Below are 18535 nucleotides of genomic sequence, written 5' to 3'. Positions count from 1 at the left end.
GTTTTATCTCTGGGTATTCCAGCATTTGTGCCATAGTTGTTTGCAATGTGTTGTATGCAGAGTGTAGGTTTGAGCACACCTCGCCATGCTCAAAATGGTAATTTTATGAAAACAGACCAGGACTACAAAATTTAAAACGTTGCATTTTCGAAAGCATTCGGATCAGGTTTATCCTCGGATCACACACGCTAGTACTGTAAATATATAAGTCAAGTAAATAAATAAGTAAATAAATTAATACATGGCCATTGCTGTTATTATTATTATCATTATTTTTTATTCCCCCTGCTCCATGTTCTAAATTAAAATCAACACTACAGGCTTTGCAAAAGGCATGACACCCTACTAAGCCCAGTCACCAGGAAAAAATGTTGGCATTTTACATCTCTGCAAACCAAGGATCAAATGTCCGCTTTCTCCCCTATTAAAACACTATTTCAGGTTTGCGACTAGTAATAAGTGGGCGAAAAAAAAAGAATCCCGTCTCAAGTGAGAGCTTGTTTTTAGTTATATCAGTGAACGTTAGCTATCACTTCCTAATGTTAACCGTGTTTCCTTACCTTAACCATGACCTTTTCTAAACCGAGTAGTTTTACTGGCTAACAAAGCAAAGTGGCTAAAGTAACTAATTAACAATATTGTATGTGTGGACTGTGTGTGTAGATTGTATTGACTGATGATCATGCCACTTGGGTAATGTTAGATAAGCATGTAGAACATAGGGACCTGTGTATGCTGATTATTTATAACAAACTCTGATGCCAATGCAAATTACTGAATTTTCCCATTAGGAAAAAACAAAACAAAAACAAAAACAAAACAAACAAACAAAAAAAAAAACAGGAGGGTGCCAGGAGATGGCCTTGAAATGCAGCAAAAATCCAGGAAAACATGAGTGTTGGCAGGTATGACAACTCATGAAATAGTGTTTTTATAGGGGAGAAACCGATAGAAACCGAGCCTGGTAGAGCAGACGACTCAAAAAACTAACTGGTCTGCTTTTTCTGACACAAGTTCAGAGTGAGAGCTCTTCTTTTTTTTCTACTCTCTGGTTGCGGAAGCGGGTCCTGCTCTGTCCTTAATATGAATAAATAAATACATAACATGGACACATGCATACACGCAAACATACATACATACATACACAAGTGTCCTCACTTTACTTAAAGTGTGAAGGGCCAAAATTAAGAGACAGAGACGAGCTTTGTCACCAAACTTAAAGCTTAACGAGTTTAAGACAAACGCATAAATGCAGGTAGTGTTCATATGGCAGAAGGTTACTTTAAATGACAAAACTGCTCCATTTGTCAGCGGCTCAAACCAAATCAAACCGAAGGATGAGGCCTACAATTTATTTATTTACTCATTTAATCTTTTATCACAAAAACCAAATTTCCCCTCTGGGATCAATAAAGTATTTCTCATTGTGATCCTGAAAAGCTTATTTTCCTGTACAGTTGTACTGGGTCACTCATTCTAAAGTCGTGGTGAAACTCAACTGAAACCTTTAGCATTAATTAAAAATTACGCAGATGGAAAAAATAATCATGGGGAAACGCCATTCAGTCAGTTTTTATTACAATGACAGATTACTTGCCTTTTATGTCACCGGACATTTCAGTAAATAGCGAATGGTTTCCCGAGACGCATCTTGCATTAATATATAAAAATGACATACAAAGTGAGAAACTGTTTTTGACCAAGTTGATTTCGGGAACAGATTGGGCGCAAAGTTTACGGAACTAGCTGTAGTGATGTATTTTCTCGTCGGTAGGCTTTACATGCCGAACCACAACACCCCGTGAGGAAAATGTAATACATGGCAAATGCTGAACATTGCAAGAGGGTTGTGTTTTTTTAACCTGCCATGTGTGGTTCATGTTATAGTAAGAGTTAGCTATCAGAAGTCGACATGATGAACAGGTGGCAGTAGAAATTCATTTTCTGGAAAGATGTTCGCCAAGCCGTTTCGTGTCAAATCCAACACGGTGGTCAAAGGCTCAGACAGGTGAGTGTGTCGGCGTTTCCCTCAGCTAAACATCACCTCTTACCGTTAGCCATGCTTTGTCTCGCTTACAGCAGTGTCTGTAGCGTTAGCTAGTGTTTTAGGTGAATAAAAACACCCAAGTTAAAACGCAACAGGAGACTGTGCAACTTTTACATCCGGCGACGAGCTGTCACTGTCAGTATCGTGTTTCAAGGCGAAGCTAGCTGAGATTTCTGGACACCATAATCACCTGGTTTGGTTTCTCTCCGCCGTCAGGTCACTGTATTTGGACTGGGCCCACAAGTAGAAATAAAAATGTTCAAACAAACAAAATAGTCGCGTAAAGAAGCCTCTTTGCATAGAAACTCGCGGAGACCGCGGCTAAAATGTGTGTTGTTTATTGTGTGACATTTGCCTAAATACAACTTAACAATTCAGTTCTATTTCATGAATTATAATGACTAGGACTTGTGACTGGTTTGATTTCACTAAATTATGTATAGGACTTTGCTATAAGGCAGGGGTTTTATATTGTCTCTAGTGAATCAAATTATACTGTAATTAAACTGTTCCTCTGGAAGTCTCTCTGTTAAAACAAAACACTCATATCAGGCACTAGTGCATCCTCATGAGATCAAATGAAATTTACCTGATCCTTGTAATGCAATATAGCAAGCCGAATTAGTATTAGGATGGGAAATTCATGAATTACATCATTATCAGTGTGTAAAAAAGAAAAGAAAAGAAAAGAAAACGACAGCCGTTACTGAGGCGAGGTGAAGTGAGTGCAGAATGGTTATAAACAGGAAAACTATTTCTTCTAAATGTTCTGACATTTAAACTGCCAGTAGTAAGTTAAGTATATTATTATGAAATGAAAATCTTTCAATTTACCCATGAAAGTTTATTTTACTAAAATAACCAGTTACAGCAGGCTGGCTAGCCATAGATAAATGCCTTACTCAACTCAGCTTTATTTACATGGCTCCTTTCACACAAACATGCAGCCCAAAGTTTTTCATATGAAAAGAGAGAACACAGACACATATTGCGTTAAACCAAAAATTACAAAAATAAAACAAAGGGGTGAAAAATGAATTTGAAAACCAACAATTAAAACTTAAACTAAGGCTATATCATTACTTCAAATTAAAAGCCAGATTAAAAAGATAGGTCTTTAATTTCATTTTAAAAATACAGGGATGGTATGTTAAAGAAAATAAGGTAACCTGTCACCCAAAAGAGATAAATCAAACTTTTTTTTGAATTTTATAAAAATCTTTATCAATCACAGGGCGGATATTCACAAGATGAATTAGATGATTATCTTAAACATGTCAATCTACCAGAAGTAAGTGTTCAAGATCGACTCTTTTTGAATTCCCCATTTACAGAAATAGAAATTCTGGCTACAAATAATTCAATGCCTATAAATAAAAGTCCAGGACCATATGGTTTCTCAGTTGAATTTTATAAGGAATTCTGGCCAAAGATTCAACCTATTTTCTTGTCAATGTTGAATAATTTCTGTTATAAAAGATTACTTCCTCAATCAATTAATCTAGCACACATTAGTGTTTTACACAAAAGTGGTAAAGATCCTCTACAGTGTTCGTCATATAGACCTATAAGTCTCTTGGATCATGATTATAAGATCATCACTAAGTTATTAGCAATAAGACTGGATTCTGTTCTGCCTAAGTTGATCAGTCCAGACCAATCAGGTTTCATAAAGGGGAGATATGCTGCCGACAATGTAAGGAGAGTTTTGAATATAATTAACTCACTCAGCAACCGCTAGGAGCCTTCTCTTCTTCTATCCTTAGATGCAGAGAACGCTTTCGATAGGGTTGAGTGGAATTTTCTTTTCTCTGTCTTACATAAATTTAATTTGGGTGTTAACTTTATTGAATAGATCAAAACAATTTACAAATGTCCAAAAGCTGCAGTAATAACTAACTGTAGGAGCTCTGATTTTTTTTCTCTAACTAGAGGGACAACGCAGGGCTGTCCTTTGTCACCATTACTTTTTGCAGTGGTGATCAAAGCTTTTTGCGGCAAGTGTAAGAGACAACATAAGTATTCAAGGTTTAAAGATTGATAATAATGAACATAAAATCTCCTTATATGCAGATGATATTCTTTTATACATTACAGACCCAGAGAAATCAATATAACATTTATTAAACACAATCAAACAATTTGGAAGTCACTCAGGTTATAAGATCAATTTTAGTAAATCTAATGCTGTTCTCTTACACATGACACCAACGGAAGAAGTACTTACATCTTGCCCCTTCCATTGGACACCTGGGGGCTTTAAATATTTGGGTATAAATATTACTCCTAACTTAGATAATCTGTTTGAAGAAAATTACACACCCGTTGGACAAAACATTAAATCAGACTTGTTAACATGGTCTTCTCTACCACTATCATTATTAGGACGGATAAATGTTATTAGAATGAATGTTCTACCAAGATTTAATTTTCTTTTCCAGATGTTACCATGTTTTTTATCTATGGAATTCTTTAAATCATTAAATAGCACACCCGTTGGACAAAAGATTAAATCAGACTTGTTAACATGGTCTTCTCTACCACTATCATTATTAGGACGGATAAATGTTATTAGAATGAATGTTCTACCAAGATTTAATTTTCTTTTCCAGATGTTACCATGTTTTTTATCTATGGAATTCTTTAAATCATTAAATAGCTGCATCTCAAAATTCATCTGGAGCAATAAAAAACCTAGGATCAGTCTAATGACCCTAATGAAACCGGAATCCATGGGAGGTCTTGGTCTCCCCAATCTCCAATATTACTACTGGGCAGCCCAACTAAGGAATCTGGTATCTTGGGTATTGGGTAGATGGGAGTCTCTGTGGGTCCAAATGGAGGCAAAGTCTCTCGAACCTCTGCCCCTGGTCTCCCTTATATTTATAAATAAGTTTGAAAAAATAAAAAAACATAGACAAATGTTTCTCTGTTCTTAATACCCTGTTAGCATGGAGAGATTGTAGGGAAAAAAAACTGTATTAGCTACTATTTGTACTTCATTTCATCCCACTATCTATCAAAATCCACACTTGAACATAAAGCAAATCAACATAGGTGAATGGACAAACTCTGGTTTAAAACAGTTTAAAGATTTTCTTAATTCGAACATGCAATTAAAATCATTCGACTTAAAATCAGAATACAACATTTCTGACAGAGACTTTTTTAGATACTTACAGATACTGAGTATTGTTCAATCACTTATTAGCCTAAATAAAATAAACTGAGACTTGGGTTATATGAAATAGAGGATACAGTCATAACCTTAGATACAATTAAAGGGAAGATCAGTGAATTTTATAATATTTTGTAGCAAGGAGGTTTGTCATCTTTCCAAACTTTAGTGAAGATATGGGAGAAGGAACTAGGGATGGTTTTTGAAGAAAACACTTGGTTAAATATTTGTGAAAAAATACATTTTCCATTCACTAGTAATACAATTAAGAAGCTAATTTCAAATTTATTCACAAACTGTATATAACTCCAATGAAAATGCACAACATTTCAAAGGATATCTCTTCAAAATGTCCAAGATGTAGGTAAAAGGACTATGGGACATTTGTGCATATGTTTTGGGAATGTGATCTTTTAATAAGTTTCTGGAAATCAATTCATTCCTTCACACAATCAGTTTTAGAAATTAAATTCAATCTCAGCCCCAGTTTGTATTTATTAAATGATATACTGGAGCTTCAGCTAGACCGGAAAAAATGCTGGATATTAATTATGATCACATACTTCACTAAGAAATGTATACTTTTACTTTGGAAAGATGACTCCCCTCCAACTTTCAAGTTATTTTGGATCAAATATCAGTGTTTTTACAACTGGAGAAATTAACCTTGGAAAAATACAACTGTGGTCATATTTTTCAAGAATATTATTTTCAGAATTGGAGAACTTTTCCAAGGGGGACCAATGATTATCTCCAATTTAGAACTTGTACCTTACCCAGATGAATTGACCTTAACATAAAATATACACCATGTGAATGTATTGTATGAGAAAATAAGCATGTGCTGTATGTATGTATATATGTGTATGTATGTGTGTGTGTATATATATATATGGAGAGCGTTTATTGATATCACTGTTGCTGACATTTTTATTTATTTATTTATTTATTTTGTTTTGTTTTGTTTTGTTTTTTGTTCTCCCTCAATGTATTTGTCTGATTTTGTATTTTTGATTTATTTATTTATTTATTTTTATTTATTTATCTTCTTTCTGTTTTGTTTCCCTAGGGATTAATCGGGAGGGTAGGAAATAATGTGGGTAAAAAAAGAAATTGTACAAATTGCTGTTACTGATGTTGTATCAGAGCGGACATTTTTTTGTTGCTGAATCATTGTGAAATAAAAAGATGAAGAAAAAAAATACAGGGATGCCATGCTAAGATGCAGAGGCGATGTGTTAGTTGTTGTTAAAACTGGCTGCTGGATTAGCCAGCCTCCTCTGAATGCACTGCACAACCTGCTTCATGCTCTTTCTTCTCACTGCAGGAGAAAGCTGAAAGCTGACGTATCGGCAGCCTTTCCCTCTCTGTCCGCAGACGAGCTGTCAGAGCTGGTCCCCAACAAGGAGGACCTGAATGTTGTGAAGATTTATGCACACAAGGGAGATGCCGTTACGCTCTATGTTCTTCATAAAAATCCTGTCTTCTTTGAATTGGAGAAACGGCTTTATCCCACAGGTAAGTAGCTCACTACTGACCTGTAACTGGTAGGACTGGTCGGGTGGAATCATTTTATTAATTGTGCATCGTCATGTTTTTCAGTGTATATGCTTTGGCGTTACCCCTCTGTCCTGCCAGCATTTACAACATGGCCTCCTGTGCTTCAGAAGTTGATAGGCGGGGCAGGTATGTTTCTTTGTCCAAGATTAAGACATGTAATGATTTATTATACACTCAGTGTGGAATAGATAGAATAAATAGTGGAAACACCTCTCAATAAAATGCAGTCCAGTACAACAGCAGCACTAACTATGAGCTCAGTGCCAAGCATATAACTGACTGAACACCTCTGTTACTGTGACAAAAAGAAAACCTGAGCATTATAGGCATCATAAAGTAAACTTTATGGTGGAACATTTGTATTGGATTGTGCAGGTATACCTAATAAATTGGCCATTGAGTGTATATCACATGTATATCAGTAGAAGTGATTATAAAACATCTATCTTTTTCCAAAGATCTCATGTTGCCGGGAGTGGTGGTGCCTGCAAGTGGCCTCCCAGAGGTGAAGCAGGGAGACTACTGTGCTGTTACTGTGGTGAACAACAGGTACGTTTTCACACACGGGGGGGAACACACATGGTTCCTTTTTGGCGGAACTGGACTTTTGCTTGACTGAGTTATTCTGTGTGATCGCAGAGCTCCTGTGGCAGTCGGCACCGCTGCGATGTCAAGCGCAGAGATGAACAGTGTGGGCATGAAAGGGAGAGGGGTGTGTGTCCTCCACACATACATGGATTATCTGTGGTGAGAGGCCTCCATCAGCCTGCATGTTTCATTTGTGAATTGCGATCTGTTTTGAAAGAGACAGAAAAATACCTAAAAAGCATGACAGATAAACAGGATTCGGAAATAGACCAACACAGAAGCATAAGGAAAGATGATGTAGTACACCTTGCATTTGCTTTTTTATGTTTTTTTTTTTTCTTTTAGGGCATTTGGAGATAAGTCTGGTCCCCCTTCTTTGGCGGATGCAGACAGTGAAGAGCTAGAGATGAATGGTGAGCAATGTAATGTAGAGGAGAGAGAGGAGGATGAGAAGGGTGCAGAAGAGGAGCCATGTCCCGGTGCAGATCAGATCACAGATGAAGCCTGTCCTGGGATTGAGGAGCTGAGTCTGGCTGAGCCTGAGGAGCAGAAGGTAGAGCAAAGCAACATGGAGGAGGAGGAAAACCAGGATGATCAGAAAACGCCACAAGGTAATATACCGGGCTGTAGATTTTAGTCACATCTCCCACTACATCGCTTTACTTGTACCTCTAATCGTAAAACTCCTTAGAAACATCAGTATTTCAAATAGTAGCGATTTTAGAATACAGGCTACCACAATTGTCCCGAATTTGTGTTATGTAATTGTAAGAGCACGCTAAAACTCCATGCTTTTACCACTGAATTGAAGAACGTTTTTGAGACATCCAGCACTTATTAGTATCTGCAAAACATCGTGTTAGGTCCATAATGTGTTGTTGACATGGCCAGAGAGAGAGATTTTGTGATGTGGTGAAGGGGAAACGTGCTTAGAGGAATACAATGAAATGTTTTCTGCTTCCACAGAGATGATGGATGCCCTGCTGCTGCAGTGTTTTCTCCATGCTCTCAAGAGCAAGGTGAAGAAGTCAGAGCTCCCCCTGCTGACCAGCACATTTCTCCGCAACCACATGTTCTCCTGCTGGTACAGTACACAGATCAGTTTTTAACCTCTTCAGATCTCCCGGTCACATCACTGAGTTTGTCATTCCTGCATGGCTGAGATTTGTTGAGACCTATATAACTTTCTTTTAAATTGTAGTGGCGATCCCACTGTTTCCAGTGACGCCAAATACGTCTGCTGCTGAGTTACAGGGAAATGTGTGTAAATGATGCACAAGACACCACAATATTTTCTGTTTGAGTGACATCTTCGGTTTGAATATTTCATGCAATATAAGCGTGATGGATAGAGAATATGCATATGATGTGTATATTGTCTGCACATGCTGTCGTACTATATGGGAGAAAAATGTTTGAGGCCACATAAGGGCAAAATTTAAAGGGAAATCAGGGTTAAGAAATGAAGAGGAGAATAACACTGATCAATGACAAGATTTTGTCTTTAACAGCCCGAGCGGAAAACAACTTGATATCAAGAAATCCAGCTATAAAAAGGTACATTAGTAGAGCAGAATTGAGACATCTGACAATTACATTACAGACTTTATTCATCTTCAGTAAAAATGTGTTTGATGTTTTTTGTCAACAGCTGTCCAAGTTCCTGCAGAGCATGCAGCAGCAGCATAACCTCGTCCAGGTGAAAGAACTGAGCAAGGGAGTGGAGAGCATTGTAGAAGTGGACTGGAAAAATCCAGAGTGAGTAACGCCCTGCCTCAACTTCTAACAGATTCCTGGTTGAAATTCAAACTCTCAACCTGATTCAGGTTCCAGATTCAGGCTGACCTGGCTCGGGGCGTTTGCTTTTTATTACACAAACTGTTTATAGACTGCGTTCCTTCCACACTCCTGAGGAGGCTGGAGGAGAAGCAGCTCCAGCGCAGGATGGAGGGGAAGGAGAAAAACCATACCATCCTCCTGAGATCACAACTCTGTACTCTGTGTCTGCGCGGCTGGAGCCCCTCTTTCTAGACACAAACAAGAGGTGTGTCTACTTTCTTTCCTCCATTGTGTTTGTATGACTAGCAGTTTGAACAGCAGGGAGGTCGCCCTTCAACCAGCAGACTCAGGTGAAAAACCACTGCGTGAGAAAGCATCCACCCCGCGGAAATGTCCATGTGTGAGACACTAAATCTCTCAAAGCTCTGGGGTTGTTGTTCTGTAGCTGATCGAGATCTCGGGCCTCTCAGTGGAAGGGGTTCATGAAAACAGTTTCACCAGTCACGTTATTTTTATTTTTTATCAACATGGTGTATGCGGGTCCTTAAGAAGTCTGAAAGTCTTAACAATAAATTAACATAATGTAAGGCCTTAAAAAGTATCAATGTGTTTTAATATGCAGGAGTTTTTTTCACCATGCATTGACAGGTTTCTTTGCATTTCATATCGACTCTTAGATAAATACATTGGATCATATTTGCTTCACTGGTGGCATTAAAAAAGGTCACCAAAAAGCCTAAATTTGTCCCTCTGAAATTTGCTGCTGATGATAATTTGCTTGAGTGAGTCCTAAACACTGCACGTGCTCTTTGTTACTTTATTCATACTGATGCGCGTCTCTTGCTTCCCCCAAAGGAAAGGAACAATACTCCAGCCTACTGAAGTGAGAAGTCTTATCACAGAGTATGTCAAGAAAAACGAACTGGTGGATCAAACAAATAAAAAGTAAGCAGACACTATCGATTCCATTCTAAGTGATATTGGTGTAACATTAATGTAGAATGCTCTTTCAACATTAGCAGATAACTTGGCAGACACTGCTACTTGTTTTCATAAATACATTTCTGTATTTGTCCGCCAGTTACGTCATGATAAACCCAACTCTGTGCGACTGCCTGTTGGAGAAATCAGAGTATCAGGAAGTAAATGTTCTCAAGTGGGACGATCTCTTCAGCAGGTAAAGGCTATATTCACTCTCAGGTTGCAATTCCATGGTCAATATCATTTGGCTTTTTTGACAAGAATTTACAAAAGAAAACATCTCTTTAATGTCAAAGTGAAAACAGATTTTTACAAACTAATGTCAGTTAATTAAAAATATATAATGTAAAATATATGATTGCATAAATATTCACCCCCTTTGAAGTGACAGACCTAAGTCAATTGAGGTCCAGCTAATTAATGCTTGTAGCCTCACAGTTAGTGAAATGGAGATCACCTGAGTGCAACAATTACACAATGACGATGAAAGAACACTCCAAGCAACTCAGAGAAAAGATTATTGACAAGTATAAGTCAGTCGAAGCTGTATGGGAGAGTGGCAAAGAGAAAGCCACTGTTGGGGGGAAAAAAGCTGAAGGCAGCAAAATATTGTGAAATCCTGGAGGACAGTCTGACTCAGTCTGCAAAAGAGCTGTTCAGGCCCTATCCCTGGACAACCTGACAGATTTTGAGCTGTTTTGAAAATTTATGCAATCATTTATTTTTCATTATACATTTTAATTAATTGACATTACTGCGCAAAAATCTGATTTCAGTTGTTTTTTTTTTTGTTTTATTTTTGCCAAAAAAGCCAAATTGTATTGACCAGCATTTCATTTATAAAAGCAATAAAAGGGGAAAACATTCAAGGAGGGTGGATATGTTTTATAGGCCGTGAATATAAACCATTAAGTAATCAGAATCAGAAATATTTTATTGATCCCTGAGTGAAAATTGGGTAATAAAATAAAATCGATAGCAGCAGGCACAAATGTGTTTTTTTCCCCTGCTGACTCGTGAATGATTAGCCAACACTCAAACTCGTGAACGCAACATTTTATTTCTGCGCCACAGCTCCGTCTAGCCAAGGTGGATGTCTCCCATTTGCATTTTCTGTTCTTACTGAGCTCGTTTAGTTTATCGAAATGCCCCTTACACAGTAAAGGTTTATGCTGTTTACACTGGATTGTTGTGAATTGGATGATGTTTTTGTCTCTGCATAGCATGTCTTATACAAAAGCAGTTTTAGCCCATATTCCAACTTAACATTGTTCACTCTCTGCCGTCAGCCAGCCTTCAGGTTCACATGCAGCGCACGTGCAGTCAGACTCACCTCATGATGTCTAACAGGGTGCTCAGGGCATTGTTTGACAAGGAGCTACTCACTGGTTCTGTTGTTCATATACAGTGTATTTGTAAGCCTTGCCACCTGATTTTCACAGGACTCTTGGAAGAATGCAAGAGTGTTGCCAAGTTGTGTTCCCCGGCCAAGCACCCGTGATAAAGAAGGGACACATTGAGCCCATAGACATCTCTGTGGCTTCTAGAGGCTCCAACAAGAAGGTGATAATCATTCACAGCTTCATAACATGCACTGTTTTGTAATTCTCAGCTTTGCTAACACAAAAATTGTGTTGACTACCGTTTTTATGAATTGAATGTCTTTATGAGCATACCACAGCAAACTGTCAACAGTCTGCATTACAATAAATTAGGTCTTTTATTGATCTGTCATCTACTGATAACTAACATGTGGCTTTCTTTGAAATCCCTCGATGTAGGTGACTCTAATAAAAAACCTGGAGGTTTATGGCTTGGATCCCACAGCTGTGTCCACCGCCCTGCAGCACAGAGTCCAGGCCAGCTCGGTGCTGCAGCCGCTGCCCGGAGCCAAGGACAAAGTCCTGGTCCAGATTCAAGGCAACCAGATTCAACAAGTCGGCAATTTGCTACTAGGTTAGGAAACTATTCTTTGAAATTTCCTACTCCCCATCTCAGTTTCTTGAGTGTTTCTGCAGACAAATACCGATTGTAAAATCTTTTGTTTGAATTTCAGATCATTATAAAATTCCCCGCAAGTACATCCAAGGACTAGACAAAGCTCCAAAGGGCGGCAAGAAGAAATAACGTCTCGACATACTGTACCATGCCATCTGCAGTTTGGAGAACCTCTCAGCTGTGTGTAAAAAGACAGCAGCAAGCTGTTTGTCATTCATGCAATAAAGCTGACTGAACCTTCATTTGATGTTGCTCTGCCTTGGATCCCATTCTCTTCAGTGTGAAGTGACTATTTGAATTTTTCATATTTCATATATTTCATATTTCGTATGTTATGGGTGATACTGGCAGGAAGGAGGTGGAAGTATTGATTAACACAGTAAATCACAAATTGCTTAAAAAATACAACTTGTTTACTGTGATAGGAAATGATTTTACTAAATCATTTGAAGAAAAACAAATAATGTATGTCAAATATTCAGACATCTTTCTAAATTGATTGTAGTTTTAGTAACACCATGTTAGTTTTTCTTGATAACATTCTTACGACTGTCAGGCCCTGGAGGTCTCGCAGCTGAGTTTAAAGACCACTGTGTGTCACATAATGAATAAAACATATTTTCAGACTTGGGAAATAGTAAGGACTATTGTGTGGTCAAAGTTTAGATTACATCCTTAAACCCCAAAATCGCAGACCATGAAGAACTTGAATCCTGACATATTCATATTTCACATACACTACTCACAAAAAGGGATATTCGGCTTTTGGGTGAAATTTCAGGATGAACCTAAAATGCATTCTAACCTTTACAGGTGAACTTAATGTGACCTGTAAACTTTTGAATGCACATGTCCAACTGTTCAATGTTTCAGTACTTTTTGCACAAGTTGCTATTCTCTAACAAGGAGTTTAACGGCAAAATTCACATCAGGTGTTTGATGCTCCAGCTCATCGAGGTCGTATCATTAGGGAACGGCTGCTGGAGACTGGGGTAGCTCAGATGGAGTGGCCTGCACTTTCTCAGACCTGAATCCCATAGAAAACCTATGGGATCAGCTGAGTCGCCATGTTGAGGCTCGGAGCTCTGTACCCCAGAACCTCAATGTCCTGAGGGCCGCCCTTCAAGAAGAGTGGGATGCCATGCCTCAGCAGACAATAAGTCAACTTGTGAACAGCATGAGACGTCGCTGTCAAGCTGTAATTGATGCTCAAGGGCACATGACAAGTTATTGACACTGACATTTTTGTTGTGGTATATCCACCACTGTTGTTGGCTTTTCTTTCAAGAAATTGTTTGAGATGAGGAAATCACCAGTGCATACTTCTTCTTAAATGCCCTACTTTCATGATGTAATATCACTGTAGCGTGAACATTTTACATTTTCAATAAATTGCACCCGAAAGCCATATATCCCCAACTTTTTTGAGTAATGTAATTTAATAATATTATATTTCATTCAGTGCTTATTTTGAATTTGCTTTTTCATAAGTTTAGGTATAGAGAAATACTTCTCTTATCAATTAAAATACTTGATTAAGCAAGACTTTCAAGAACAGAGAGCTTTGCCCTTGCAACTACTACTATGGTCTCACCAAGGAGGAAAATGGCTCCCAGGCCTCCCTCTTGCCGGTCTGGTCTGCGTCTGGAAACTAATTTTAAGAAATTACCACAGCCATGTCAAACAAGGCAGGTCTGTTGTGTTTGTTGATGTGGGGGGGGGGGGGGGGGGGGGGGGGGGGGGGGGGGGGGGGGGGCTGTCACCCATCTTTATTCCAGCAGCAATATTTGTAAAATAAACACCGACAGAGGTGAAAATTACATTGCGTTTTTATGGAATCGCATTTTATTTAAAGACCTTAGTGCAAGAAGAAAAATAAAGCCAAGAAGTGGTGATGACTGCCATGGGATTATAACATTATGTTTTTTTATTTGCACTGAAGGTGAAGCAGTGGTGTAGTGGAGACTACTGAGAAAACTATACCCACCAATCAACCAAAAAGCCATTTGCCTGTGACTCCTCTTTAGTGATTTACCCGTGTAGTTCACTCACCTCATCAAGTGTCAGTACACTGGAGAGAGGCCTGTGGCCGCATGGTGGGGTAGGGCAGAAACGAGGCCCTAATTGTTTTAACTAAATCTGAATCTGATCAGGAAAAGAACATGGGTTTTGTGAGACTCTGACTTGCCTATTTGGTAATTGTGGCACCATTAGGCACCATTAAATGTAGTTATGACTAAATGAATGCAATCTGTTCATTAAAGGAAGGCAAATTACAGGTGATCAACAAAATGAAGGATTGCCTCTTACTGCCCTATGAAGTTAGTTTTAACTGCACTGTTAGTGTGTGAATTATTGTGCTCCAAATCATGTCATCAGCATATTACGCCAGTAAAAATGTGGACTCTTCTTCAAAAGGGTATACTGGCAATGTATTTTCCCCACTCGCTATGCCAGAGTGGTTTTATTGGGTTCACTGCAGCTGTGAAAATAGAGCCCTCAGTGTAAATTTGACTGAGAAGTTTACAGCACTAAGTAAACCTCGCCAACAGATGGCACTCTGAGGGCATTCTCAGTGACTGTAGCCTCTTAAAACATGAAACCACAAGCACTGAGGCCAGTTTCCTGCGCTCATGTTATGATGTATCCAGCTTAAGGACATCTTGTCAACAGATTTGCCTCTCTCACCACACAGTGAGCTAGCCCAGCATGTCTAGATGAAAGGAAAATATTAACTTAAATAAAGTTAATCATGGCCCCAACCGGTGTTTCTATAACAATAAAAGTTCTGCCCTTTGACCTCATTTGCCTCTAATGGCGTTCCACACTGCACCACAAACAAGATAATTACAAATGGATTGCGAATTTCCGTCATTTTAATGTGTGAAGGATGCGGATGGTCAATGAAGGCTCTGTGGGAGTTCACAGCGAAGGTATGTGTCTGATCGAAAAGACAAAAGAGGAAAGACACTCGGAGGAATGGAACGGGATGAAAAAATTGTCTTCTGACACCTGTGCTGGCTGCTGTATTAGATGTGGTCCCCTGTTGCCAGGGAAACCAGGATCCTTGATCAGTATTCTGAACAGTGAGGAGAATCATCTGCAGAGGATTTCGTGCCTCTGGCCATATCTGGGGTCATCTGATTCCTCGCACGTCCACCAGCCTGTGCACCGGCTGCCCACGGGGTTCAAGGCTCGGCTCGGCTCCGCCTGCAGCTCGGCCCCTGGTCCTCCTCACGGCCGCACAGGGACGGGATCTAGGTTTGACTGTGCTGATCAGAGCCGAACAGTTAATCGAAATGTTATCGAAATTGCAATAAGTGCAACATCAAAATCAGAGGAGCTGCAATTTTTTTGATTAATGTGAAATGTGAGATAAACCACACTTATAAATGAGGTATTGTAGTGATACAGAGACACCCTGGCCTACAAATCATATTATCCAGACGTGAGAAAACATATTTGTTTGGTGCAGACTAGGACTGTGCGATAAATCAACATCTTATTGATTCTGTGATATGAAACAATATCATCTGGGATTTCAGATATTGCAATATCGTGATATGGCATACGTGATGTCTTACTATTTGTCTCTTACCTGCTTGGTCATCATGTCCACATTCCTGATGATTGCTTAGCATATTTTGTGTGTAAATATCTTATGAAAGCACCAACAGCCATCCAGTCTGCAATATTGTCACAATATCAATATCGAGGTGTTTACCGAAAGATATCCTGGTATTTCATTCTGTCCATATCGCCGGGCCTGAGTGTAGAGCCCAGCGAAAATCACATCATTGTTGTTTTAATGTGAGGATGAAAAGCTGCAAAAATGATCATTCCTTCAAAAATCATGATTCATATCGCAATCGCGATACCTGTAAAATTAATTGCAGTATGATTTTTCTTGTACCATATTGTTTTGTCCCATTGTTGATGCAGTTTAGTGGCGGTGACATCACACAAAAACGTGAAAAATGTGATTACTGTGCAGTGAAGATGTTACATAAGGCTGTAAGCTGTAAGCCTGTCATTAGGAAAGATGTTTTTAAACATTTCTGAAATCTGTCTTTGGCATCTGCCTCCCCTTCAGTAAATGATGTTGTGTCATTCTGTTGTTACAGATTATCTCCACTTCACCTTCTCTGTGCCACTAAAGCCCACCCTGTTTTCCTTCTCACGCACACAGACCACGAACTTCGGTTGAAGCTACTTTTCGATGCCTGTCGCTTTCACTAAAGTCAAATTAAACTCTGAACTTACCAAATCCCCTGTTGTGTAAATAATGCTGATACTCAACAGTCATCATAAACTAATGAGAAAAATACTGGCATCTGTTTTTTAAGCACAGTTTGTGTTTTGTACTTTTCTTGAACAAAACAATATTTCGCATAGCCTACATGTACATTGGATTTACTAAAACGGGTGATGTCTATTTTTTTTTTTTCCTTTTCTTTTTTACAGTAACTTAATGCTTCTGCAGACATCAGTTTCAGCTGAGATAACACAGACTTGCCGATTGTATAACCAGCGTGAGCGGCCATCCCTCCTTTGTACAACATCAGGATCAGTCACGGATGGCTGCCTGTCCAACAGCCTGGAGGATGATGAGGATGACAAGACCAGACAAAGTTTTTGGAAATATATGCTTTTTTCGTGTGTGTCACCACCAACAGCAACTGCTATTATTGATTTACTCACTGACTGATTGATTGATTGACAGGCAGACAACCACTAAGGGAGAGGGCTGTAGAAACTAGTGTGTCACAAACTGACTTACTAACTTAATGGCTGACTTTTTTTTTTTTTTTTTTTTTCAGGACTAACCTAATGGAGTCCCTTAGTGGTGACAACGTGGACAAATATCCACAATTTACAAAAACCAGGCTGTAAACCTTTAAGGACCTACAAGTTATACCAACAAAAATGTGAACTTTATATGTGTCACTGTTTTTTCTGATTTTTTTTTTTTTTTTTTTTTTTTTTTATGAAAGCGTCTACCAAGGAAGACATGCTGTGGTGGCTTTTAATGCCCTCTAGGCAACAATAAAAACCATAATAAAACAATAAAAACATAATCAAGAAATTCAAAAACGCACTACCAGTCAGAAAATATATGCATAAGTGCAAAATAAACCTGTGTTGCTACCATTGCATTTATCACCAATTTAGACTAATTGATGATTAATGATTAATGGTCATTGATCTATTTTAAGGTAAATAGATCAATGTCCAGCAATAAATAATCACTGATTAGATGGGATTAGGGACCTGCAAATACTTGTTGCTTTTGAATTCTAGCTTTGCTCTAGATATGCTGAGTTCTAACTATTGTGTACGTCATTGATTATTGGCCTTGATCATTTTCTCTCAGACCATGTTTATTTTCAACATGTCTGTGTTTATTTACAGACACACAGTGCTCACCATGTAGGTCTCAGGGATATTTTGAATGTCAACTGTGGAAATGGGGTAGCAGGATAATGACTGCCTCACTGCTGCCCACTGCACTAACAATACTGCACTGTGGTCTTTGACCTATATTGCACTCTCACTTCGATATGAGGTGAGGTGTGTAATGTAGATCAAATTCACCTCCTTACATTACAGTGATCTTTAAAGCGTCTGTCTTGCACGTCGGTTCCTCCAAAGCGCCCTCTACATTTAAGGGGACATGGAGCGAGTTCAGGAGATCGAGATGCTGCTGCAAGTCACTGATCCACTGGACAGATGACGTCATCACGCTGAGAGGATTGCACTGCTAAAAAGGATTACACCATTTGACATTTTTCTCCTGGCCAAAACTGCTTAACCACTTTGATTATAGAAAAAAAAAAAATCAGACATTTCTGATGAAAGCAGATCAGATCAGAATCATTTTTGTGGGCTGATCGTGTTCTCCTGGGATTGATGTGGTTGAGTTATGGGTGCATGAAGACAAGTATCTGAGGACAGAGATCAAGATGAGGAAAATGTATAAACTACTAACTCGTTTAGGATACACACTGTAATTGTCTAAAAGTTTCCTTCTCTTGTCTTGCCTGCAGTTGTTTGCAAAGTTTGTCCCAAAATGACCTTTTCACTCTACAGGACATAGGAAACTTGGAAAAATAGTAGTAAGAAAATTAGCACCATCACAAGTTGTACACTTAAACTTTATGCGCTTTCGTGAGAAAGTCACCTTGTATTAATCATGTACTAAGTGGTTTCAGAACTTATTAACAATCCTGAAGCTAACCAGAGCGTTACAGGGACGATTGCCCCCCTAATTATTTATACCAATAACATGTTGCTAAGCCTATTGTGCTGTTTTTCACCTCTTTTCACTCTTTGTTGACAAATTTTGGCCCAGAGTGTAGATCCACCCACTCTTCAGCCTCCTGTATAAAACCAGCGAACCAACA

The 18535-nt window shown here is 38.7% G+C and overlaps 1 protein-coding gene across 1 annotated transcript; it reads left to right on the top strand.

The window, feature by feature from the left end:
- The first annotated feature begins 1768 nt into the window (after nt 1–1768).
- Nucleotides 1769–12374, top strand: eif2d (eukaryotic translation initiation factor 2D). The gene is made up of 15 exons (XM_030056626.1): nt 1769–2008; nt 6553–6743; nt 6828–6911; nt 7244–7334; nt 7425–7532; nt 7719–7984; nt 8340–8457; nt 8885–8930; nt 9025–9131; nt 9262–9417; nt 10008–10097; nt 10234–10329; nt 11576–11696; nt 11915–12089; nt 12190–12374. The coding sequence occupies exons 1-15, from the start codon at nt 1953–1955 to the stop codon at nt 12258–12260; spliced, it is 1776 nt and encodes a 591-aa protein (XP_029912486.1). The 5' UTR covers nt 1769–1952; the 3' UTR covers nt 12261–12374.
- Nucleotides 12375–18535: the final 6161 nt, after the last annotated feature.

The sequence above is a fragment of the Myripristis murdjan genome, chromosome 7 (assembly GCF_902150065.1).
Source record: "Myripristis murdjan chromosome 7, fMyrMur1.1, whole genome shotgun sequence".
NCBI lineage: Eukaryota > Metazoa > Chordata > Actinopteri > Holocentriformes > Holocentridae > Myripristis > Myripristis murdjan.
This window is presented reverse-complemented; position numbering and strand designations above follow the sequence as displayed.

Excerpts from the sequence above, each read along its gene's own strand:
- eif2d (XM_030056626.1), top strand. The coding sequence starts at position 1,953 with ATGTTCGCCAAGCCGTTTCGTGTCAAATCCAACACGGTGGTCAAAGGC. Across the intron at positions 7,533-7,718 it reads ACATACATGGATTATCTGTG|GGCATTTGGAGATAAGTCTG; the intron begins GTGAGAGGCCTC and ends TTTTTCTTTTAG. Across the intron at positions 9,132-9,261 it reads GTGGACTGGAAAAATCCAGA|ACTGCGTTCCTTCCACACTC; the intron begins GTGAGTAACGCC and ends AACTGTTTATAG.